Source organism: Megalobrama amblycephala, linkage group LG19 (assembly GCF_018812025.1).
Source record: "Megalobrama amblycephala isolate DHTTF-2021 linkage group LG19, ASM1881202v1, whole genome shotgun sequence".
NCBI classification, from domain to species: domain Eukaryota; kingdom Metazoa; phylum Chordata; class Actinopteri; order Cypriniformes; family Xenocyprididae; genus Megalobrama; species Megalobrama amblycephala.
This window is the reverse complement of record NC_063062.1, coordinates 6252308-6277195: the sequence shown is the minus strand read 5'-3', so window position 1 is coordinate 6277195 and position 24888 is coordinate 6252308. Positions and strand designations below refer to the sequence as shown.

At 35.7% G+C, this 24888-nt stretch overlaps 1 protein-coding gene across 2 annotated transcripts; it reads left to right on the top strand.

The window, feature by feature from the left end:
- Positions 1 to 493: 493 nt before the first annotated feature.
- On the top strand, positions 494 to 24821 carry nat10 (N-acetyltransferase 10). Of its 2 annotated transcripts, none has more exons than XM_048169084.1 (29): positions 494 to 607; positions 836 to 959; positions 1045 to 1136; positions 2053 to 2224; positions 2301 to 2423; positions 2512 to 2573; positions 4372 to 4486; positions 4568 to 4675; positions 4757 to 4890; positions 5010 to 5103; positions 7322 to 7420; positions 7631 to 7767; positions 7850 to 7974; positions 8109 to 8259; positions 8568 to 8664; positions 12085 to 12201; positions 12290 to 12391; positions 13009 to 13083; positions 13222 to 13338; positions 14401 to 14534; positions 14640 to 14688; positions 18726 to 18822; positions 19655 to 19765; positions 19856 to 20028; positions 21387 to 21506; positions 21676 to 21774; positions 22005 to 22078; positions 24161 to 24241; positions 24333 to 24821. In XM_048169084.1, the coding sequence occupies exons 1-29, from the start codon at positions 543 to 545 to the stop codon at positions 24442 to 24444; spliced, it is 3159 nt and encodes a 1052-aa protein (XP_048025041.1). In that variant the 5' UTR covers positions 494 to 542; the 3' UTR covers positions 24445 to 24821. The 2 variants fall into 2 exon arrangements, with proteins under 2 accessions (XP_048025041.1, XP_048025042.1); XM_048169085.1 differs by having other exon boundaries at positions 569 to 717.
- Positions 24822 to 24888: the final 67 nt, after the last annotated feature.

Sequence of the window (24888 nt, the reverse complement as noted above, 5' to 3'; positions counted from 1 at the left end):
AACAATATGTTGGGTATAAAGGGTAATAAAAATAAATGAGAAAATCCCTTAAAGTATCTACAAATGAGCATGTTAAGCAAATAACTTTTTTTTAAGGCACAGCATGCCCCTGCCCCGCGCAATGTTTTCATCCCCCCCCCCCCCCCCCCCCTTACCTGTTTGCATCCCTGTAAAAAAGAAAATAAGAGACTTAATCTTTTTGAGAAACATATCCACAACATTGTGAATGCGATAAACACATTTATCTTTTGTTGAAGTGCTGAACAAAATATGCACACACTATATAAAAATCAAGTCTTAAAAGCTTTAATTTTTCCAGAAACTACTCCGTTACAGAAGAACTACAACTCCCACAATGATACACCTTGACAAATCTGACAAAGTTATGTAGCAACTTGCTTTTAAAAAAGTTTTAGTCACGTTTTGAGGTAAGATGTGGTAAAAATAACAATCTCTTTAAGTAACGTCAACCACAGACCTTTATTTACTAAATAAAAAATAAAAAAAATCGCGGTTTTCTGTCATTCCGAACAGGCGCTATCATGAACAGCTATATGTCTGTTTTGGGGTCCATCGCGCCAGGGTCCTTTCGCCGAGGCTTCCACACGTGAGTGTACGAGCATGATGGTGTACTGTAAATGAGTCGTAGTTTTATTTCCCAAAAGTTGTGTTTAATATTTAAACAGAGTATTTTGCTTAATCGATACAACATTTAAGGTATGTCTTATAATATTAATAAACATGCTCATAGTTTTGTCTGTGCGCTATGTAAAATGTGTTTAATGTCTGCTCGTGTTTACTTCATTTCTCAATGACTTTATTATATTCGGTGCAGTTTTGAAGCAATGGCGACTTTTCGGAAGAAGGTGGACAATCGTATTCGTGTCCAGATAGAAAACGGTGTCGCTCAACATCACCGGTCGATGTTCGTGATAGTTGGTGATCGTGGCAGAGATCAGGTGAGGCAAAACTGTGATTAATAATGCTGTAATAATCATGTAATACGTCTGCAGAACCTCACTCATTTGTGCACTTTGCCTCCAGGTTGTCATTCTCCACCACATGCTGTCTAAAGCAACAGTCAAGGCCCGGCCATCAGTGTTGTGGTGCTACAAGAAGGAGCTTGTCTTTAGCAGGTATGATTACTCAAAAAACAAAACACCCCATTCATTGAGGAGGACAAAAATCACCTCAGTTTTATTCACTCACTGAGCAAAAATATCTTATTTATGTAGCAAAAAGTACTTTAAAAAGATTACATTCTGATAGCTTGCAATGTAAATCAGAGATCTTTGATATCATACTATCATAAAGTGCATATAAATATTAAAGGATTAGTTCACTTCTGAATGAGAATTTCCTGATAATTTACTCACCCCCATGTCATCCAAGATGTTCATGTCTTTCTTTCTTCAGTCGAAAAGAAATTAAGGTTTTTGAGGAAAACATTCCAGGATTTTTCTCCCTATTTTACTTACGGAAAAAACAGAACTGGCACTGCGTTCGTTCCGTAAGTTGAATAGGAAAGGCGTAGGACATGCAGCGTAAGCTTTTAGAAGAATACGGAAAGCGGAAGCACGTGCAAGGCCATCATTTGTGTTTATAAAGCATATTTTATTTTTTTTAGAAAACGACCGATCGTTTCGCTAGATAAGACCCTTATTCCTTGTCTGGGATCGTTTAAATCCCTTTGAAGCTGCACTGAAACTGTAATTTTGACCTTCAACCGTTTGGAGTCCACTATAAGGAGAAAAATCCTGGAATGTTTTCATCAAAGACCTTCATTTCTTTTTGACTGAAGAAAGAAAGACATGAACATCTTGGATGACATGGGGGTGAGTAAATTATCAGAGAAATTTTATTTGAAAGTGAACTAATCCTTTAACTGTCACTCTTTATCTTCCAATAATGCCTTTTTAAATGCTTAGTTTTATGATCAATAGCTCCCTGAACAATATTAATTATTATTTCCAGACCCTTATTCATCTGACTAGACTTTAAAATTGTGTGCTATCAGGAACACTTGATAGAAATCAATCTGTCGTTTTACAGCAATCGGAAGAAGAGGATGCGACAGCTGCAGAAGAAGATCAAAACAGGCACGCTGAACCTAAAAGAGGACGATCCATTTGAGCTCTTCGTTGCTGCAACCAACATCCGCTACTGCTACTACAATGAAACTCACAAGATCCTGGGAAACACTTACGGCATGTGTGTTCTGCAGGTAATGTCAGTGACACGCACCTCAGGATGTGATCCAGTGGGCTTTATAGGGTTAAATTCATCTCACTTTGTTTCAGGACTTCGAGGCTCTCACTCCCAACCTTTTGGCTCGGACCGTTGAGACTGTGGAAGGTGGAGGCATTGTGGTCATTCTTCTGAGGACTGTGAAGTCACTGAAGCAGCTGTACACAATGACAATGGTAGATGGCCTCTTAAATGCTTCTATGCCAATATGAAGCTGGTAATCTGCGTGTGAATATATTTTTTAAAATGTGAGTTTTCTTTCAGGATGTCCATTCTCGATACAGGACAGAGGCTCACCAGGATGTTGTTGGAAGGTTCAATGAAAGGTCAGTCTTTCAACATTTAATTACAAAACCCTCATATATATAATATATATGTATATATATATATATATATATATATATATATATATATATATACACTACCGCTCAAAAGTTTGGGATCGGTAAGATTTTTAATGTTTTTAAAAGAAGTTTCATCTGCTCACCAAGGCTACATTTATTTAATTAAAAATACAGTAAAATCAGTAATATTGTGAAATATTATTACAATTTAAAATGACTGTTTTCTATTTGAAAATATTTTAAAATGTAATTTATTCCTGTGATGCAAAGCTGAATTTTCAGCATCATTACTCCAGTCTTCAGCGTCACATGATCCTTCAGAAATCATTCTAATATGCTGATCTGCTGCTCAAGAAACATTTATTGTTTACAGATGTACAAAATATTTGTGTACAATTTTTTTTTTTCAGGATTATTTGATGAATAGAAAGTTCAAAAGAACAGTGTTTATCTGAAATCTAATCTTTTGTAACATTATAAATGTCTTTACTGTCACTTTTGATTGATTTAATGCATCCTTGCTGAATAAAAGTATTCATTTCTTTAATTTCTTTTCAAAAAAAAAAAAAAAAAAAAAAATTCTTACTGACCCCAAACTTTTGAACGGTAGTGTATAATGCTACAGAAGCTTTGTATTTCAGATAAATGCTGTTCTTTTGAACTTTCTATTCATCAAGGAATCCTGAAAAAAAGAAAATAATAACAAATATTTCTTGAGGAACTAATCCTCATATTAGAATGATTTCTGAAGGATCATGTGACACTGAAGACTGAAAATTCAGCTTTGCCAACACGAGAATAAAATATTTTGTAAAATATATTCAAATAGAAAATAGTTATTTTAAATTAAAATAATTTTTCACAATATTACTGTTTTTACTGTATTTTTAATTAAATAAATGCACCCTTGGTGAGCAGATGAAGCTTCTTTTTTGATCCCAAACTTTTGAGCGGTAGTGTGTGTATATATACATACAGTCAAACCAAAAATGATTCAGATATTTCTGAAATATTTTTACTAGTGGGTGCAGGACACTGTAGTTCATTTATGTAAGTGAGGATAGCAAAATAAAGTAAACTGTGACATATTATACACAAAAACGCTTCATACAGTGGACTACCAGTAAAATTGATAAAAATTTGGAACCAAAAATTATTCAGACACTTTGACCTGACCATGTTTTGCTTGAGTGTTATCTGACATACCTAAGATTAATATTTTCTGACACAGTTTAACTCTGAGATCTTGTCATATTTTATTACCTTTTTTTAAACTATAGTGAATAAACTGTAATAATGAATGAAATGTTCAAGGTGTCCGAATAAATTTTGGTTTGACTGTATGTATATATATATATATATAATATATATATGTCCAATTCTGAGGGTTAAAAAAGACAGTTTAGAGTTCTCAGAGTTTATATCTCATAATTCTGAGAAATAAAGTCTGTTTTTTCTTCAGAATTGGACTTTATAACTCGCAATTGATAGTTTATTTCTCACAATTCTGAGATGAGTCAGAATTGCAAGATATAAACTCAAAATTGCAAGGAAATAAAGTCAGAATTGTGAGATAATGATTATCTTTTAAAATGTTTTATTCTACTGCGGAAACAAGTACTCACTACTCCGTATCAACAAGTACCAAAAATAAAAGAATCTGTATCAGACTCATTCTGGAAAAAGTGGTATCGGTGCATCCCTAGTACATACCCTATCTTCTACTATCCTGTAAGAAAGAAAAAAACTGCAAAAGTTATGCTTGTTATATTTTTCCCAGATTCATCCTGTCTCTCGCCTCCTGTAAGACATGTGTTGTGATTGATGACCAACTCAACATTCTGCCAATCTCCAGTCACGTTGCCAACATCAAACCTGTCCCTCCAAAAACACAGGCAAGCCTTGTTCATAACTGCACAGTGTTCTGTTTCCTTAGTACTTTATATGAATTCCATAATCTTTGTTGTTGCCAACAGGATGATGGACTGTCTCCACGGGAACAAGAGCTGAAGGACCTGAAGGAGTCTTTACAGGACACGCAGCCGGTTGGCGTTCTAGTGGACGGCTGTAAAACTATGGACCAGGTATAATCAAAATAACTCTTGATGCTGATATGTTTCCTGTGGCCCAACTAGTGTTTATTTAGCCTGTGTTTATGTCTTCAGGCCAAAGCAGTGCTGAAGTTTATTGAGGCTATTTCAGAGAAGACCTTGAGGAGCACTGTGGCTCTTACGGCTGCCCGTGGTCGAGGTAAATCTGCTGCTCTGGGATTGGCTATAGCTGGAGCTGTTGCATTTGGGTATGTAGTACAGTGTTATTATTATGAATAAGCTCTTGTTTTCTTGTTACGTTTGCCTCCTGACTGGATTTTATGCATATATATAACTTAATGCCTTTGTGTTGTGTTTCTCTTCTCAGCTATTCAAATATTTTTGTCACATCGCCCAGCCCAGACAATCTGCACACGCTGTTTGAGTTCGTATTTAAAGGTTTTGATGCCCTCCAGTATCAGGTAATCATCAATGAACATCATCAATGAACATCATTAGATATGATGATGACAGCCAGACCCAGACTATATTAAAATAGTGTATTACTGTAAATAGCACTTATTAAAAATGTTATTTACAGTAATGCAATTCTAAGGCAACACATGGATATTTATGACTGTAATTGTTTTAATAAACTGAGTTAGCATTTCAGTGTCATTATTAATATACTATTAATAGTTTTTATTGTATATTATCTGTTTTCATTTTAATTTAGATAAAGTTTTAGTGATTTTGTTAAGATTAGTTAACAAGGTTATTGTGACTTTTTATCTATCAATTTTCTGGAAATTACGAGTTTATATCGCCCAGTTCTGACTTTTTATCTCACAGTTCTGATTTTTTTCTTGCAATTGTGAGAAAAATAGAATTGTGACATGAAAAAGTCGCAGTTACCTTTATTTTTTATTTAATGGCAGAGACGAGCTTTCATAGTTTTTGTCTATATAGATTTTATTCTTTTTAATTTCAGTTTTAGGTGTTACAGTAAAATAAATGTAAATAAGAAATGTTGCCTTGGTTTTTGTATTTTATTTTTATATTATATATTTTGTTTTATTTCAGGTAATGTTTAATTTTATTTTTTCAATTAACCCCTATAGGGTCTGCACAGACCCCAAACGACGTTTGCTCAAATAAAAAAAAAAATGTTCTCTTTGTCCAAATGACATGAAACTTTGTACAGTTGTTCACACTTTCTAGATCTACAAAGAAAAAAAAATTGGAGTGATATCTTGTTTTTATGTTAGTGTAAAAAAAAAAAGGTCACACTCAGGGTTTTCGGGGTCTCCACAGACCCCAGGCAACAAAATGTAATTTTGTAACAAAATAATTGTTTTTTAAAAAACAAATGTAATTTTACTCTGTTTATTAATGTTTTTACTTCATATTTTAATGTTTTTACTTCATATTTGTGCAGTTTTTGGAGGATTTGTCATATCCTTTAAATTTATATAAATAAATATTTTTTTTTATACAGAAACAGCTTATTATGAAAAATTCACTTTATAAAAGACCCACATTTCTAACTTTCATTCATGGGGATAACATGGATAATTTGACATGTTTAGTGTAAGATTTTTGCCCATCTTTTGGAAAATAGTTATAAAAGTAAAAAAAAAATATCACTTTTACCAGTAGATGGCTGCAGAGCTCCACTATTTGCTATGTGCTATTTGACTGACGGAAAGACATCTTTTCACAAGTATTTTTCAGTTGGATTTATATCTAAATATTATGAAATCACAATTATGACAATAAAAGACAATAAATATTACTTTTTGTCAAAGTTTAGCATTTTTTTGTTAAGTTTTTCAAAAATGTTGATTTTGAGGATGAATTTTCTCCAATTTCTAAGCGGGGTCTCATCATAATGTAACAATATTGAAAAACTGATTTTTTTTTCCATTACAAAAAATACTAAACTTTAACAAAAAGTAGCCTTAATTGTTATAATTGTGATTTCAGAATATTTAGATATGAATCCAACTGAAAAATACTTGTGAAAAGATGTCTTTCAATCAGTCAAATAGCACATAGCAAATAGTGGAGCTCTGCAGCCATCTACTGGTAAAAATGATAGTTTTTTTACTTTTATAACTGCATTTTCCAAAAGATGGGCAAAAATGATACACTAAACCATGTCAAATTATCCAGGTTATCCCCATGAATGAAATTTAGAAATGTGGGTCTTTTATAAAGTGAATTTTACATAAAAAGCTGTTTTTGTATAAAAACCTATTTAAAAAAATATTAATTTATTTATATAAATTTAAAAAATATGATAAATCCTCCAAAAACTGCACAGACATGGAGTAAAAACATTAATAAACAGAGTAAAATTACATTTGTTTAAAAAAAAAAACAAACAAACAAGGATTTTGTTACAAAATTGCATTTTGTTGCCTGGGGTCTGTGGAGACCCCGAAGACCCTAAGTGTACTTCCCAAACAAAGACTGCACAAGGGTTAACAAAAGATTTTTTTTTAATAGTTTGTTTTAGCTAACTATGATAACCCATGTCAGTTAAATGATTTAAACCCTGCTCATTTCTTTAATATTTGCTAAAATATTATTATACATAAATGTGTTATCTACTAGTAGGAGAATATAAATCAGATATTTATGCATACATCTGAGGGAACTACTTCAAACCAGATTTATTTATTTATTAAATTGTAGGAACATCTGGACTATGAAATAATCCAGTCTTTGAACCCAGAGTTTAACAAAGCTGTGGTTCGTGTGAACATCTTCAAAGAACATCGACAAACCATTCAGGTATACAGACTTCCATCTCTGCATTTCTTTTCCATAATTTTCATTTTCCATGCAAATATTTGTTGAATCGTGGAATCTCAGATGCTGTCTCAGAGTTAATTTATTCCACTTTAGTATATTATGGAAGTTTAGAAACATGTTCATATGGTGCATCATTCACTACAAACATAATAATCATCCTTAATTTTCCTCAACCCTTTTGATCTGCAGTACATTCACCCTGCTGATGCGGTGAAGTTAGGCCAGGCAGAGCTGCTAGTCATCGACGAGGCTGCTGCCATCCCTCTGCCTTTAGTGAAGAAACTACTGGGGCCTTACCTTGTGTTTATGGCATCTACGATCAATGGGTCTGTATTTGAAGAGCTGTTACATTTTGATCTTTTTACAACGGTATAATAGCAATGCATTAACCCTCGTGTCACCATGCAGCTATGAGGGCACCGGCCGCTCTCTGTCTCTTAAGCTGATTCAGCAGTTGAGGCAGCAGAGCGCAGACAGCCAGCAGAACCTCTCGGCTGAGAACAGAAACACCAGCACAGCCAGACTGGCAGCAGGTATCCTCTAACATCCTTTTGCTTTTTAAAAAATAACGGTGCCTGCCCCTCTCTTCACTTGCCCCAAGATAACCAGAATTCAAAACATGTTCCTGACTGATGATATGTGTTTAATGTGTAAATGCGCTCTGCAGCACGAAGCCTTCATGAGGTGACCCTCCACGAGTCTATCCGCTATGGTCAGGGGGACCATGTGGAGAAATGGTTGAATGAACTGCTGTGCTTGGACTGTCTGAGTGTACCACGCATCATTTCCGGCTGCCCTTTACCCCAGACGTGCGACCTGTATCCTCTAAAAGTTGATATAGACATAAAGTCTATTTTTTTGGTCATAATTATGACATTTTATCTCTTAATTTTTTTTTTTTTTTTTTAAGCTTTTTGACTTTTTTCTGAATTTTGTCATTTTTCTCTTATGTGGGCTGCCTGTCTAACATGATTTTATTTACCGTAATCACCACTAGCCCTGTAAAAACTTGCCTGATTTCTCAAAATAACAGAAAACTGTGTGTAAACATCTCTCGACTACTTTAGATTTACCCTAGATTCACCCATCTACCTAAGCATTAGATTTCTTTAACCCCATATTCCAGTTATTATGTGAATCGAGACACGTTGTTTTGTTATCACAAAGCTTCGGAGACTTTCCTTCAGCGTCTTATGGCACTTTACGTAGCATCACATTACAAGGTAAATCTTGGTTATTAGAGCAGTGGTTCTCAATCTTTTTGACTCAAAGCCTCTGGTTGTCCAACTCAATATTTGAAGGCTGTTTCTGGTATTTCTGTCATATTTATGACAAAGCTGTTTGTTTCCAAACTTTTTTAACTGGGAGTACTGATTTTGTGATTTTGATGTTCTTTGGTTAAAACAAACAGTTATTGAGGGGCATATTTTTAATATTTAAATAATTATTTTTGTTTATTATTTAGTATTTGATTATATTATAACATTATAAAAAGTACATTTCAGTTTACAATATTTTTAAATTTATTTATTTATTTATTTATTTTTTTTGATAAACCAAAGAGTTTATCACTGACCTAAAACAATCACCATTAGTTGCAGAAAGTGCGATGTTCAGGAATGCTGCGTTTTGACACGTGAGAGTAGTATTTTTTTTCAATGATGATGTTTAGTCTTGTGTTGCCATTTGCAGCAGTTATTATATTGTTATAGTATGTTATTAACTGCTTAAATGCATAATCTTTTGCTTAATTATTATGCAAGTTGATTTTCTGATCATATTTTTCCCAAGCACATTTTACTAATTCCCAACCAATCAGTCTTAATAACTATTAATTTTGTATTTAGTCATGAGGTTAGTTTATGAAGGCTTGTTTTCTTTTACAGATAAAATGAGCCAAAAAGAGATTTATCTCAGACTGAAAGGTCAAAAATGATTAAATTCCCACGAGAAGGATGCAATACTAATGCAATACTAGAAATTGCAGTTAAGGCATGAACATTGGATGGCAAAATGCTCATTGGGTCAGCAGGGTCAGACAACAACAGGTGGAGAAGAAAAGACATGTTAACTTACTACCAAAAAAATAAAAGTGTGCATCAGTAGTTGAGTAATGACAATAAACTATGGAATCTTGTTTCCGCCACTGAATAATAAATAAAAAAAAGTTAGCTTAATTGCAACTTTTTATCTCGCAAGTCTAAATATTTTTCTTACAATTGTGAGTTTCCATAATTGTGATATAAGCTTGCAATTGTGAGGAAAAAAAGTAAGAACGGCGAGTTTAAATCATGCTATTCTGACCTTTTTTCTCATAATTATTACTTTTTTCTGGCATTTGACAGTTTATATCTTGGGATTCTTCTTTTCTTAGAATTGTGAGATATATAAACTTGCAATTGCGAGAAAAAAGTCAGAATAGCGAGATAAAAAGTAAAAGTAAGTCGCAATTACCTTTGTTTTCATAAAAAAAATAAAAAATAAAAAATCTTCCATAGTCATAATGTATGATTAAGAGCTCATATTAAGAACTTATTTTTTGGTTAAGTCATGGCAATAAACCTTTTAAAGACTTAGAGAGCAATATATTACTTTAGGGCGTAATCCCAGTCTTTTATTCCCATTGTTGTAAAATTGAAAATGTCCTGGAAAATGATCGCTGAAAAAGAGTGGGAACCCTGTAATTGGATACTAACAATTTATTATTAATATAATAAATGAATAATTTATTAAAGGGGTCATGATGACATGGATTTTTTCCCCCATTATTTAAATGTTCCTAGAGGTTTACTTATACTGTTAATAAAGTTTTTTTGCACAAAAAAAACCCAAATACAGTGGCATGAAAAAGTATGTGAACCCCTTGCAGAATCTGAAAATGAGAATTATTTTAACAAAATAAGAGGGATAATAAAAAATGCATGTTATTTTTTGTTTAGTACTGTCCTGAGTAAGATATTTTACATAAAAGATGTTTGCATTTAGTTCACAAGACAAAACAATAGCTGAATTTATTAAAATAACCCCATTCATAAGTATGTGAACCATTGATTCTCAGTACTGTGTGTGGTTACCTGATGGTCCACGACTGTTTTTATGTTTTGTGATGGTTGTTCATGAGTCTCTTGTTTGTCCTGAGCAGTTAAACTGAGCTCAGTTCATGATGCATTAAGAGTCGGGGAGTGAAAACATTTGAATTCAAATATCAAGGTAAATTGTACTTAATTTTTCTGCCGGGAAACATGCAAGTATCTTCTGTTGCTTCCGAAGGGCAGTACTAAATGAAAAACAATGATATTTAAACAAAATAACAAAAATTGTGACATCTTCATCCTGTTCAAAAGTTTTCACCCCTTGGCTCTTAATGCATCATGTTTCCTTCTGGAGCATCAGTGAATGTTTGAACCTTTTTTAATAGTTGTGTTCGAGTCACTCAGTTGTCCTCAGTATGAAAACACAGATCTCAAAATCCTACAGTCACTGCTGGAAAGGGTTCAAATATGCAAAAATGCTTGAAAACTGATGAATCTGCAGGAGCTGGAGGATTTTTCTGAAGAACAGAGCTCAGTTTAACTGCTCAGGACAAACAAGAGACTCATGAACAACCATCACAAAACATAAAAACAGTCATGGATCATCAGGTAACCACACAAAGTACTGAGAATCAATGGTTCACATACTTATGAATGGGGTTATTTTAATAAATTCAGCTATTGTTTTGTCTTGTGAACTAAACGCAAACATCTTTTATGTAAAATATCTTACTCAGGACAGTACTAAACAAAAAATAACGCATTTTTTATTATCCCTCTTATTTTATTAAAATAATTCTCATTTTCACAGATTCTGCAAGGGGTTCGCATACTTTTTCATGCCACTGTATATATATATGTGGTAAAACGTTTATTTTCAACCTTCATTTTGACCCTCCTTCTGAAATTATCAATTTTTTTCAATTTATCCATGAAATTAGCCATTAAAATAGACTATTCACTTGTTTTCGAAGCTGGTATCCTTCTGAAGTCTGTTCAGAGACGCAAACAAGCTGTTTAAACTGGACGTGTCATATCGAACGTTCTTTCACTCTTCCATTTAACCTGTTGTCGACAGACTCAAGTATGTGGAGTACATCTGAAACTGAACACACATCTGTGTACTGTATCAGTGTAGACAGTGTCAGTGATTATAATGGGTTCTCTTTGCGTTTGAAGCGACGCTCACATCCAGTGTAGGCAAATGACAGCCGTTAAGTGACTGAATGCTAGTGGGCAGGGCCTATGGTGCAATGCATAACTATTCGTCAATGTCTTGCTCTGGGGGCGGTCATATGCAAATGTATTTGCCCGTGTGACGTCACAGATCCTACAATAGCAAAATAAGCCGTTTTTGGAGCTTGATTAAATAACTGCTTTTTATAATGAGGAGGACGTTTTAAGCTATGAAACTTGCAGGATGTTTTAATGGTACAAAGACCTCTTTTATGTCAAAGATCAATGCAAATTTGATTTCTCATGTCATGACCCCTTTAATACTTATTTTAGTCATCTTGAGGACCTCAGGGCCCTGGTTGAGAACCACTGTATTAGCGCATTACATAATGTCACAAACTCTAAACCAAATTTCAATCTCCTCTTCCTCCTCAGAATTCACCCAATGACCTTCAGATGCTCTCGGATGCTCCTGCTCACCATCTCTTTTGCCTGCTTCCCCCTGTTCCACCCACACAGAATTCACTCCCAGAGGTCTTAGCAGTTGTGCAAGTACGGCCAAAGCTATTTGATTCCAATACTGTTAAATCTGTGTTAAAGTATGTTGTTAGTCAAAGAACCGTAAACTGTGTCATTTCAGGTGTGTCTGGAGGGAGAGATCTCACGCCAATCCATCCTCACCAGCTTGTCCAGAGGGAAGAAAGCTTCAGGAGATCTCATTCCCTGGACTGTTTCGGAACAGGTAACGTATCCAAATTTAAAATGAAGCTACGCTACAGTTCACAAGTTTGGGGTCATTAAAATATATATTAAAGAAATTAATACTCTTATTCAGCAAGGATGTATTGAATTGATCAATAGTGACAGTAAAGACATTTATTATGTTACAAACTAATTCTTTTTCAAATAAATGCAAAACAAGTATGGTTTCCATAAAAATATCAAGTAGCACACCTTGTTTCAATTCATTGATAATAAGAAATGTTTCTTGAGCAACAAATCATCATATTAGAATGATATCTGAAGGATCATGTGACACTGAAGACTGGAGTAACGATGCTGAAAATTCAGCTTTGCATCACAGGAATAAATTACATTTCTGAATATATTTATATAGAAAACAGTTATTCAAATTGTAAAAAATATTTCAGAATTTTACTGTTTTTACTGTATTTTGATCAAATAAATGCAGCCTTGGTGAGTGTAAGAGACTTCTTTAAAAACATTAAAAAAATCTTACTGACCCCATATTTTTGAAAAATAGTTAGTGTACATACATTATTTATGCCATACTGTCAAATAAATGTTTGAGTGAGTGACTCTGAAATGATTCTGATGCTCTTGTGTTTTTGCATTTAGTTTCAAGACTCTGAATTCGGAGGTCTCTCTGGTGGCAGGATCGTCCGTATTGCCGTGAACCCTGATTATCAGGGGGTAAATTACTTTTCCTCCTGTTTATATACAGCCTCAGTTATATTAATTGAACAGCTCACATATAGAAGTTGCTTCATTATTGCCTTGTTTGCCCAGTTATGTCATTACCCATGTGTGACTCATTGTGCCACTCTGTAGATGGGTTATGGCAGCCGTGCTTTGCAACTGCTGCAGCAATATTATGAGGGCCAGTTTCCTCTCTTGGATGAGCAAGAACAGACATCGACCGGCGCAATCACGTCTGTGAGCAGTGAGGTAATGCTCTGTTTGCATCATCACCCAGAAATGTTCATGGAAGTGTGTGTGTGGCACATTTCTGTAGGTAAACATGGCTGTATTATATTAATCCATGTAGGTAGAAAATATTAAATTAAATAATTGTTTCTTATGTTCATATAATGATAATCACTTGATCATATTTAACAAGATTTGTTCTGTATTTTACCTCTTACATTAAACATTTTGAAACATTTTTCATAAGTTTTGTTAAAGGCCTTTGGTTTGAATAAGCGACCTCTAGTGGTGAAAATGTACATATTGGGCCTTTTAAAATAACCCTAACTCTTTCTGTTTTAATATATTTTAAAAGTAATTTATTCCGGTGATGTCAAATCTGAATTTTCCACATCATTACTCCAGTCTTCAGTGTCACATGATCCTTCAGAAATCATTTTAATATTCTGATTTGATGCTCAAGAAACGTATAAATGTTTATTTTTGTGGGAACGGTTAATTTTTTTTTTCAGGATTCACTGATTTTTAAAAGATAGAAAATAGAATTTTTTTATAACATAAATGTCTTTACTGTCACTTTAGATAATTTTTTGTGTCCTAGCTGAAGAATTAATTTTCTTCTTTATTTATTCTTAGAGTTTATCACTCAGCGCCGATTTATTCTGTGCAGAATTGCTTAAAATTGATATGCTACTATATCAATGATAGGTTTTACATTTTTGTGCAAAATCAGGACTAAAGTCCTCTGTGGCAGTGATCTGTACATTAAGATTTATAATTCAAGATTTCTTTTATGCAATTCGGTGGTTATAAATGCCACTTCACTGATAAAGTAGCATGTTATCTGGGCAAAAAACTGTGATAAATATTCTTACTCAATTAAGTACTGAGTAATATTAATTAACTACATGTGCTTACTGTAAAGTTATGGTTACGGTTTGATTTGGGGTTGGTTACTTGTAATTATGCATAATTTACTGTTATTACCATAGTAAGTACATGTAACTACATCACCTTAAAATAAAGTGTTACCTAATGCAATTCTGAAAGGAGTATATATTTTTCATTCATGTCCATGTTCAGGCTGTCAGTCTTCTAGAAGAGGTGGTGTCTCCCAGGAAAGACCTGCCACCGCTGCTGTTGAAGCTGAATGAGAGGAGAGCTGAGAGGCTGGACTACCTGGGAGTGTCTTACGGTCTCACTCCTCAACTACTCAAGTAAGATGCTTTGTGCAAGCAGATTTTGCAGTGATATTTGCATTGCAGTACTACTACAAAACATGTTCTTCACTCCTTACTGTCTCTGCTTTCTTTCCCATCCAGATTCTGGAAAAAGGCTGGATTTGTTCCTGTTTATTTAAGACAGACTCCGGTAAGTATGCCGCATTTTTTCCCCCCAGTATTGTCAGGTAGTGTTGTCAAAAATACCGACTTTAAAAAATGAAATTTAAAAAATGTGACGATACCAGCATTTCCCCCTAGCATTTAAAAAAAACAAAACAAGTGAAAGTGATGTGACGTAGCCAAGTATGGTGTCCCATATTCTGAATTTGTGCTAATCTTTGGGTTACAAGTCCAACCCTCTAACCATTAGGCCATGACTGCCCCAATTTGGATTCTTAAACACCTCTGATTGGCCATTGTGTTCACATGCTCAGGCATACATGATGCTCTTCACAGAGCGCTTGCACGGATACACACAGGAGCGTTTGAAAGTAGGTGTCTACAATAGGTAGCCTGGTAATACCAGACTCTGCTACTTCACTTTGCTTCGTAGACAGAGTCTGGAATGGCATAATAGAGAAGTGTTTTCTCTCTCGCTAGGGGGCGCTTGTCTGAAGTTTAAAATCATTGGTTACCCGTAAGCCAATCAGATACGTTTAGTTATGACGTATGTTATGCGCCTGTACAGCCGCATCGAAGCACAGACATCATGCATCGAACTCAAATCTATGATTGAACTTCCACTGTAAACCTGTTGTAAACACATGATGATGCGAGCGAAATACCGGAGTGAACATGGTATCCATAACAGAGCGAATTGCATCCCGTGTCTCGTTTCCCATTTCCGCGGTCGTTTCGGTTTTCGATTTCTCTAACCTACAATGTAAAACTCGGCGCTTAGCATCTACGTCACGGCTCTCAGCCCGCCCTCTGTTCGTTGATTGGCCCGGCTGTTTCCAGACCGGTGGCAAACAGAAAGCTCTGACGCTGTATCAGACTGAGTACAGAAGCGAAATGAAATTGAGCGGAAGTAGGAAGTCTGACGTAGTCAGGCTATACAATAGGGCTGGGACAATAAATCGATTCATCTCGATTCGTGAATCACTTCTGAGATTTTTCGAATGCAGCGCAATTCTCTCTTGAATCGATTCTGAGCTGTTTTTAACAGCAGATGGCGCTCTAGGCTTGTTTTTATCCACACACTCAAATGCTCATGAAAAAGAGCGCTCATGCATTCGGCTGAGACTGAGAATGTACTTGCAACCCAGAATGCTTTGATGCCGCGAGATTAATGTAAACATCCCACTGCAAACACCCTTGTAATTCGGGTCCGTGTACATTTGCGTCCATTCCTTTTTCATTTTTTAACCACGTCAAGAAAAACAAAAAACGAACGGTTGTTGTATTTTTAAATGTTATGGTGAATACGAAAATTTAAATTAAAACAGAATACACAAATTTCATGTGCACAAAATAAATATTGACTTATTTTCAGATTTTTGTTTATTACATTTTGCATCTTTATAAACCAAAATTAAAAAAGGAAAGATTAAAGTCGAAGAAATGTCAATTTACAAGTTTTCTTTTGTAAAATTGTTGTTTCCCCCACACTTTCGAGAGCCATGTCTCTGAAACATGATAATAATACTTGACTTAGGGTGACCACCTGGCTGTTGATCTGTTGCAGAACAGTAGATGTGATTTTGTGGGACACACGAGACAGATAAATGTACAGCTATTACACTGTGTAAATATTGATATACATTTGTTGGCAAACTTGGCATATGCGCCGATTAATGTTTCTGCCGGTGGGTGCCCATAATGTTGCGCTTATGGCAACATTAAATCCTGGAGAGAAGATCGATTCACGGCTGCATGCAGGAGGACAACGTTTGAGGGCGCAGATGTAATATCTGAGCGAGAGCACGCGCATCCAGTTTTGTGTAAGGGAATCCGCCTGTGAGCGGAGAGATTCCTGCTCGCGTATTTGATGCGCTCTTGTGATAGGCCTACAATAATGCGCTCTCGACAATTTTCATTATAATAACGCCATAAAGCCCGCATTAAATGAACTATTAACGTGTGAAGAAAGTCGTGTCTGAATTTCGCAATTTTGTATTGGTTAAAACAAATGGAGAATATCTCCGAATATTTTTCCGTAGGTGCTCGACCATTTCCGTGTGTGGCACTTGATCGCTGCCGTTCGTTGGAAATATTTAACATCAGGATGGATGATACATGCTTTAATTGATTTGGGCAGCTTTAAGCAGTTCTTGAGGTTCTTATCCAGTATGTGAGATGAAGTCCTTGCTGGTGTAGTTGTGTTTACCGACTTTGATGAGGCCCGCTCTTTGCGCTGTCCTCTCAGTTGTCATCAGCGGGAAAACCTCTCTCTATGATTGCGTTGGTTGGTTATTTTCACAGCTAGAATATGACGGCTACGCAAATAGACTTTTAAATGCTCCCAGTTTTTATTATTTTTCTTACTGACTTTCCAAGTGCTTAACATGAAAAAATCCTTAATGTGGCTTAATGGTGATATTAGAGGAGCAAATTCACTACACCTTATAAGCAGCCCACTATGAACACAATTAATAACACAGCATTTTCCTAGAAAAGAAAACACAGTTATGAAGAAAACGCTAATGCATTAAGACACCGATATCAAGTGACCAATAAAGAAATGCAGACAAGAAGGTCGAATATTAAGGCAACGCGCTTTCAACGTTCAGTGTTTTCCACTTGTAGAAAACCGTTATAAACGCTTAACATGATATTGTCCTTCCACTTTGTTTTCGTTGCCGTTATAGCAGATGCTGCTGATTGCGAGAAAATGTAGTTTCTCCCTGGTTGTTGTTTTAGTAGGATTGAGCCACGTAAAGTGTTAATGTCCAAGCGATGCGGCCGTAACGCCTTGCTTTCAATGAGAATTAAGAAATATTTCATGTCAAACCTCCACTGAGGCAAAGGGCATGGGAATTTTGTCTTCATGAAAATTACATATTGGGGTTTAATTTTGTCATCATGTTGGTATATTTTCAATTTTAACAGCATAAAGTGACTTCTGATTCCAAACAAAATCTCATTATAAAACAATATAAAACACCTATCAGAGCCAGACAAAAAAGTCAGTAATTTAGATGTCGTTTTGGCCTTTATTCACATAAAACAGTAAAAAGCAAAATGACGGGATTGAGACCACAAGCGGGAACTCGATCGTGTTGGAGCGCTAAACAAGAGGCTATAAGGTTTAGAAATTTAATGTTTATGTTAAAATATAAATGTACAAATAATATTAGTAATTTAATGAATGAAAATTAATCAATTTCATTTAGGCAGGCTCTTGAAGCGAGTCATTCTATTGACGCCAGAGGAACAGGCATTAGAGGGCGCTTTAGCGTCTGTGTGTATGACGAGAAACACTGGAAATTAAATTTAGCATTTTTACATATTAAATAACAACTTGAATATCATTTATGTTATTTTTAAGAAAATATTAATCTTGCATAAAGAAAATTTGGCTTGTATCTGCTAATTCCATTCATCAATGTTAAAATAAAAAACAAAGAAACCGCATTTTCCATATTTCATTTCTGGTTTAAAAAAGGAAAAACGAATGGACGCAAAAGTACACGGACCAATTCACTTCAACCTTTTCGAATTTTATGAATGATTATTTTATAGAAGGTTGTTGTGTGTAAGGAATTGGAAGCAAGCAGAGTACGGCTGTTTGTAAAGCACGCAGTTAAAAACTAAGCTCAGAATCGATTCGAGAGAGAATTGTGATGCATTCGGAAAATCTCAGAATCAATCCAGAATCATTTCTCGATTCGTGATTCAACGATTTATTGTCCCAGCCCTAGTCTATAATATATCCGCTTATAAGACTCCTGCTTTCAAACACTACCCTGTGTAAATGCTCGGTGAAGAGCATCACGTGTCTATTTACAACATGTTTTTGAAGCATTGATCATTGTAGCCAATCACAGACGTATCTGTTGAGTGCGTGAATGCAATGGCCAATCAGAGGTGTTTAAGAATCCAAAATGCTAGAGGAAGTGCTTGTATTGTTAAATTTTTAAAATTTCATTACTGAAGTCAGTACTTTTGACAACACTACTGTCAGGACTGTTTTTCTTTTTGTAACTTTGTAGTAAGTTGTATGTATTATGTTGTGGCCTGTAGAATGACCTGACGGGAGAGCACTCCTGCATTATGCTGAAGGAGCTCAATGCTGAGGAGTCAACAGAGCAGGACCAGTGGCTCTCTGCTTTTTGGAAGGGTGAGAATTTACGATCTCTCAGAATAATCCAGTGTGAATGCTGCATTTGACCAATCAAAATCAATTATTCCTGAGAGCTGTGTATTAAAGGTCCCGTTCTTCGTGATCCCATGTTTCAAACTTTAGTTAGTGTGTAATGTTGTTGTTAGAGTATAAATAAAATCTGTTAAATTTTAAAGCTCAAAGTTCAATGCCAAGCGAGATATTTTATTTAACAGAAGTCGCCTACATCGAACGGCCAGTTTGGACTACATCCCTCTACTTCCTTCTTTAATGACGTCACTAAAACAGTTTTTTGACTAACCTCCGCCCACAGGAATACACAAGAGTTGCGTTTGTAGAGTGTTTGTCGCCATGTCGTCGAAACGCTGTTATTTTCATCCCGCAGTCCAATCACCGGGCCTGAATCCGGCTCAAATTGATAGGGTAAAATTAAAGACATGTTTACAATAACACTGAGCGCGTGCATCTCCACGTTATGGTAAGAGGCGTGACCTTTCCGGGCAAGATGCGCTAAACTGCTGTCGAATCACAACACAGGAACCGCTGGCACAATCAGAACTCGTTACGTATTTCTGAAGGAGGGACTTCATAGAACAAGGAAGTCATCAGCCCGTTTTTATGACAGTGGAAACAGCGGTATACAGATAAGTAAATTATGTGAAAAATACTGTGTTTTTTTACACGCGAAACATGAACACATGTTATATTGCACACTATAAACACAATCAAAGCTTCAAAAAAACACGAAAAACGGGACCTTTAATACATATAATGCTCACTCATCTATCTATTTCTGATTTCAAAGACTAACGTTTCTTGTGTTGGGCAGATTTCCGGCGGCGGTTCCTCTCCCTGCTGTCCTTCCAGTTCAGCAAATTTAACCCAACTCTGGCCCTCAACATACTGCAGAACAAGAGCGCTAAGGACGACACCCCAGCAGGTACAGACCCACATCTGTCACCTCATTAGACTAAACGCTGTATGCGTGTGTTTGTAAAAGATATCCTTTCATGCGTCTGTATCTTTTCAGTTCTCACCAGTGCTGAGCTCGCTGCCACATTCACTCCATACGACCTGAAGCGTTTGGAGATGTATTCAAGCAACATGGTGGACTATCACCTCATCATGGACATGATCCCTGTTGTTGCACGCATGTATTTCCTCAAACAGTTAGGAAACATCGGGCTTTCTGCTGCACAGTCTGTAAGTCAGCTATGTGTGCTTTTAAGTTTAAGTCCAAGTATAAGAATTTTCTTTATTTACGTATGTAATTGACATCTGCACCTAGAATATTATTAAAAAATTGTAAAGATTTTGTAAGCATATTGTGTAGTTGTGATGGGAGTCAACTGTTTTATTTGTGATAATGCAATGAAACGTCAAATTATGCAGACAATTTTTGGCCAGGCTGTCATACAAAAAAAATATTAACATGCAAAAACAAGAAAGAACCAACAAAATATTAATAACTGATAAAATATCAGTTCCAGACAAATACCCCTTCCAGACATCACTTTTGTACGGAGCCCCTATAGGGACTTGGTGAAGGGGAAAAAAAAAAATGAGATGGAAGGAAAAAATCTTCAATGGTTTGCGTTTCCTCGCAAAATGTTTCTTTCCCTGAGACACTTTGCATTCGCTCACAAAATGTTTGTTTCCCCCAAGAGACTTTGTTTATGCACAGAATATTTGCGTTTCCTCCAAGAAACTGTCCACTCGCACAATATTTGTTTCCCCAAGAAACTTTGTGTTTGCTCACAAAATGTTTCCACAAAAAACTTTGTGTTTGCTTGCAAAATATTTGTTTCCTTGAGACACTTTGCATTCGCTCACAAAATGTTTTGCGTTCCTTTGAGAAACTTTGCATTCACACGCAAAATGTTTGTTTCCCCCCAAATTTTTTTGGCTCGCAAAATGTTTGTTTCCCTGAGACACTTTGTTCCGTCTCAAAATGTTTGTTTCCCCAAGAAACTGCGTTTACTCACACAATGTTTGTTTCCCTGAGACACTTTGCATTCGCTCACAAAATGTATTGTGTTCCTCCGAGAAACTGCGTTCACATGCAAAATGTTTGTTTCCCCAAAAAACTTTGCGTAAGCTTGCAAAATGTTTTGTGTTCCTCTGAGAAACTTTGCATTCACTTGCAAAATGTTTGTTTCCCTGAGACACTTTGCATTCACTTGCAAAATGTTTTGCGTTCCTTCGAGAAACGTTGCGTTCGCTCATAAAATGTTTTGCGTTCCCCCAAAACACTTTGCGTTCGCACTGAAAATATTTGCATTTCCCCTAAGAAACTTTTGCGAGAGAATGCAAAGTTTCTCGGGGAAACGCAAGGGTTTTGTTAACGAATGCAAAAGCATTGAAATATTTTTTTTTCTTACATCTCATATTTTTCCATCACCATGTCCCCTTAGTGGCTTTGTACTTTTGGCCACTACTGTATATGTAAATTTAAAAATATTATGTTATTTATTTAGTTTGAGTTTTAGATTTGAGGCTGAATTTCCATCGCTGGTGTGTGTTCAGGTTTGTGTGTACTACATAATCGATTCTTTCTTCAGGCTCTGCTGTTGGGAATTGGGCTTCAACACAAGAGTGTAGATGAGCTGGAGAAGGCGATTGATCTGCCCGCTTCTCAGCTTATGGGCCTGTTCAATCGCGTCATCCGTAAAGTAGTGCAGGTGAGACAAAACAAGCCCTCTCTCCTCGTCTCTCATACACGCACTGATTAAAACAGCATAGAAGGATTCGAACCGAACCTTCTTTTCAGAGTGAGGAATACACTGCATGGATCTGCTCTTCTGTAATGTTTCAGTGTGTAGTTATTGTTCGATTCCATCTTTTCTGCAGTTCTTCAACACTCTTCAGGAGAAAGCAGTTGAAGCAGAGATGGTTGCCACCAAAGACATAAGCATGGAACCAACTGCGCAGACACTGACTGAAGATCTGGTATGAGACTCTAGATTATTATTTTGATTATTATTGCTCTAGTCTACATTGTCACATGATCCTTCAGAAATCATTCTAATATGCTGATTTGCTTCTTGAGAAACATTTCTTATTCTATGTTGAAAACAGTGCTCAGGATTCTTTGATGGAATTCAAAAGAACAGCATTTTATTTGAAATGGAACATTTTTGTAACAAATTACCATATTAAAATATTATTTTGTCCCTTAGGATGATGCAGCCAAAGAGTTCCAGGAGAAACACAAACAGGAAATGGAGAAGATTAAAGACATGAATCTTTCAGAGTGAGTCCTCCCAATGCATCCAAACTATTTTTATTTAAAGAAGTCTTTTGTTTTATTGAGGGTTCTTACACAGTTTGGAAAAGTGTGGAAATGTATGAAATTTCATTTGTCATTTCCAAGTCTGGATAAGTATGGAAAAAATATGTTTCCAGACTATTGCCCCAATTCAGCTTTCTTAATTATAAAATTAAGAATTTCTAAAAATAAATGTATCATACAGTGTGTTTTCATGTGATCCTTTAGTGAAACACGAAAAGTAAAAACAAGTTAAGTTTTAGTCAAACACGACTGAATTAATTCAAGGCACGTATTTTCATTATACAAAACTGTTTGTTTGTTTTTACCATAAGCTAGTCTCTTTTGAACTCCACTAAATGAATGTGCAGCCAGCAACAGATAAAGGAGAAAAGATTATCTAAATCAGACTGTACTTTGCTCTTTGCTGATCGTGCAACATCAAACCGCATGTGTCAGAGGTGAATATATGCAGCTTATAAAGCATTTTAGGTTCTTCTCATCATGTTATCACTACGAGAAAGCCAATGAAAATAATGATGTATGAACCATTTATATTAAATATGATCTGAAATAATCTACAGAGAGGTTTGGAAATTTGAGTCTGGAAAGATGTGGAAATTTTGAAATGGAAAATGTTTAGGAACTCAGTTTAATTTTTTTCCCTTTGAGTCCCGCTTAAAGGGGTCCTTGATTATGATTTCACTTTTTTAACTTTAGTTAGTGTGTAATGTTGCTGTTTGAGCATAAACAACATCTGCAAAGTTATGACGCTCAAAGTTCAATGCAAAGGGAGATATTTTCTTTTAAAGAATTCTGTTTAAGGACTACAACAAACGGCTGGTAGGGACTACAACAAGTTTCTTCCTGGATTAGTGACATCACTAAAGGCCCGATATACTTCAAACAAAGTTCTTTTTAGTTCTTTGTCTTGGAGTAAAACGAAGTTCGAAATGCGTGACATAGAACATCTGACGCCGCCCACACTGCTGAGAGCGACAGTTAGATGAATATGTAAATACGTGCTGTACAATTTCTTCTCAGTATTAAAATAAACGCAACAAAAATGTGAAAACGGCAAGCATTTTTATAGAAAGCACAAGAAAAGCGTCTGATCACAACAACATTAGTATGTTAGCACAAGCTCTGCAAATGAAGGCGGAGCCTCAGTGCACACCTCCTATTACGTTATCGTCATGGACTAATGGTAGTACGAAGGTGTTTTGCAGCTGGAGTGAACTTTTCTTAGCCGTTTCGAACTTCCGAAAAGAACGCAAAACGAATTTTGTTTTATCATGATTTTGAAATTATGTCACATCAGTTTGTTCTTTGATTTCTTTTGAAGTATATTGGGGCCTTAATCCTAAGATTTACATAAACCCCGCCCCTGAGAACACGCAACAAAGGGGGTGAGGCCATGTTGGGCTGCTTTAGAGAAGAGGAAGAGTTGTTGTAGTAGAGTGTTGTTATCATGCCGTCATTTTAGACCGAACTGCTTCACAAACGAGGGTCAATTCAATGCTGGATTTGCACAAAAGATTAGCATAACGACACATGCTAGTCGATGAGTTGAATCAACTCCACAGCAACTACATAAATTTATCCTCTAACCATTCAGAAACGTCCAGTTTCATTCTAAAAGTTGTAACTTCTTCCTGAGTCTCTCCATCAGTGTCGACTCCGGTTTGAACAATGTAAGGCTGAACACCGTTACTGACAATCCTCATTTTGTCTGCGTGAGATTCTTCAGCTTTGTTGTTGTTGAGCAACTGCAGCACGAGCTGTTAAAGCTCCGCCCTCTTCTGGAAAGGGGGCCGGGAGCAGCAGCTCATTTGCATTTAAAGGGACACACACAAAAACAACATGTTTTTGCTCATACCCAAACAGGGGCAAATTTGACAAGCTATAATAAATGATCTGTGGGGTATTTTGAGCTGAAACTTCACAGACACATTCTGGAAACACCAGAGACTTACATTACATCTTTTTTTTTTTTTTTTTTTTATGTGATTTTCCCACTCATACAGCTGTGTTGATCGCTCTTTTCCATTCTGACATTTTATGAAGGTACATGATCCGAGGAGATGATGAGGAATGGGACCAAGTGTTGAAGAAAGCCGGACATACAGCTATAGTTAGCATAAAAAGGTAAGCAGAGATGTATGGAGCTCGGGTTAGGGAGGGTTTTATCTGGGATCATGAACTGCTCTTTATCTTTGTTTTTTTTTTTCCCCCTCAGTGATAAAAAAAGAAAACTGGAAGGATTGAACCAGAAAGAACAACGGCAAGACAAGAAGATGAAGAAAAATAAGGACAAAAGGGGCAAATTTGGAAAGAAAACGTGGAAGTAATGGACTTTAAAAGGAAAACTTGAAATGTATTTGGCGTCCTTTAGGTTTCTCTGGCCGTTTATTCGAGTCATGAGTCCAAATGAGAATACATGTTTGGATAAAGGATTTTAGAGTCAATACCAATTTGTTTTATACTTTTTTTCATCCATGTTTTTTTTTCAGTGAACAAAATAAAATTGTACATTGTTTTTTCTTGTTACCATATTTCAGACATTAATATTTCCATGGTTATTTCAGGCTGACACTATACATTTCAGTTGTCATCTGTAAAATAAATAATAATCATATTGTGCATAGCTTGCATTCAAAATCATTAAGATTTCAATGATTGCTAAACTTGGTGAGTAAAAATATTAAATTTGAGACATCCACATGAACATGTTTGTGTCAAAATGGGTCTCATTCTCAGACATCCCAACCTGCAAAAAGTCATTTCAGGGAGGT

Excerpts from the sequence above, each read along its gene's own strand:
- nat10 (XM_048169084.1), top strand. The coding sequence starts at position 543 with ATGAACAGCTATATGTCTGTTTTGGGGTCCATCGCGCCAGGGTCCTTT. Across the intron at positions 2,424-2,511 it reads AGCTGTACACAATGACAATG|GATGTCCATTCTCGATACAG; the intron begins GTAGATGGCCTC and ends GTTTTCTTTCAG. Across the intron at positions 13,084-13,221 it reads TGAACCCTGATTATCAGGGG|ATGGGTTATGGCAGCCGTGC; the intron begins GTAAATTACTTT and ends GCCACTCTGTAG.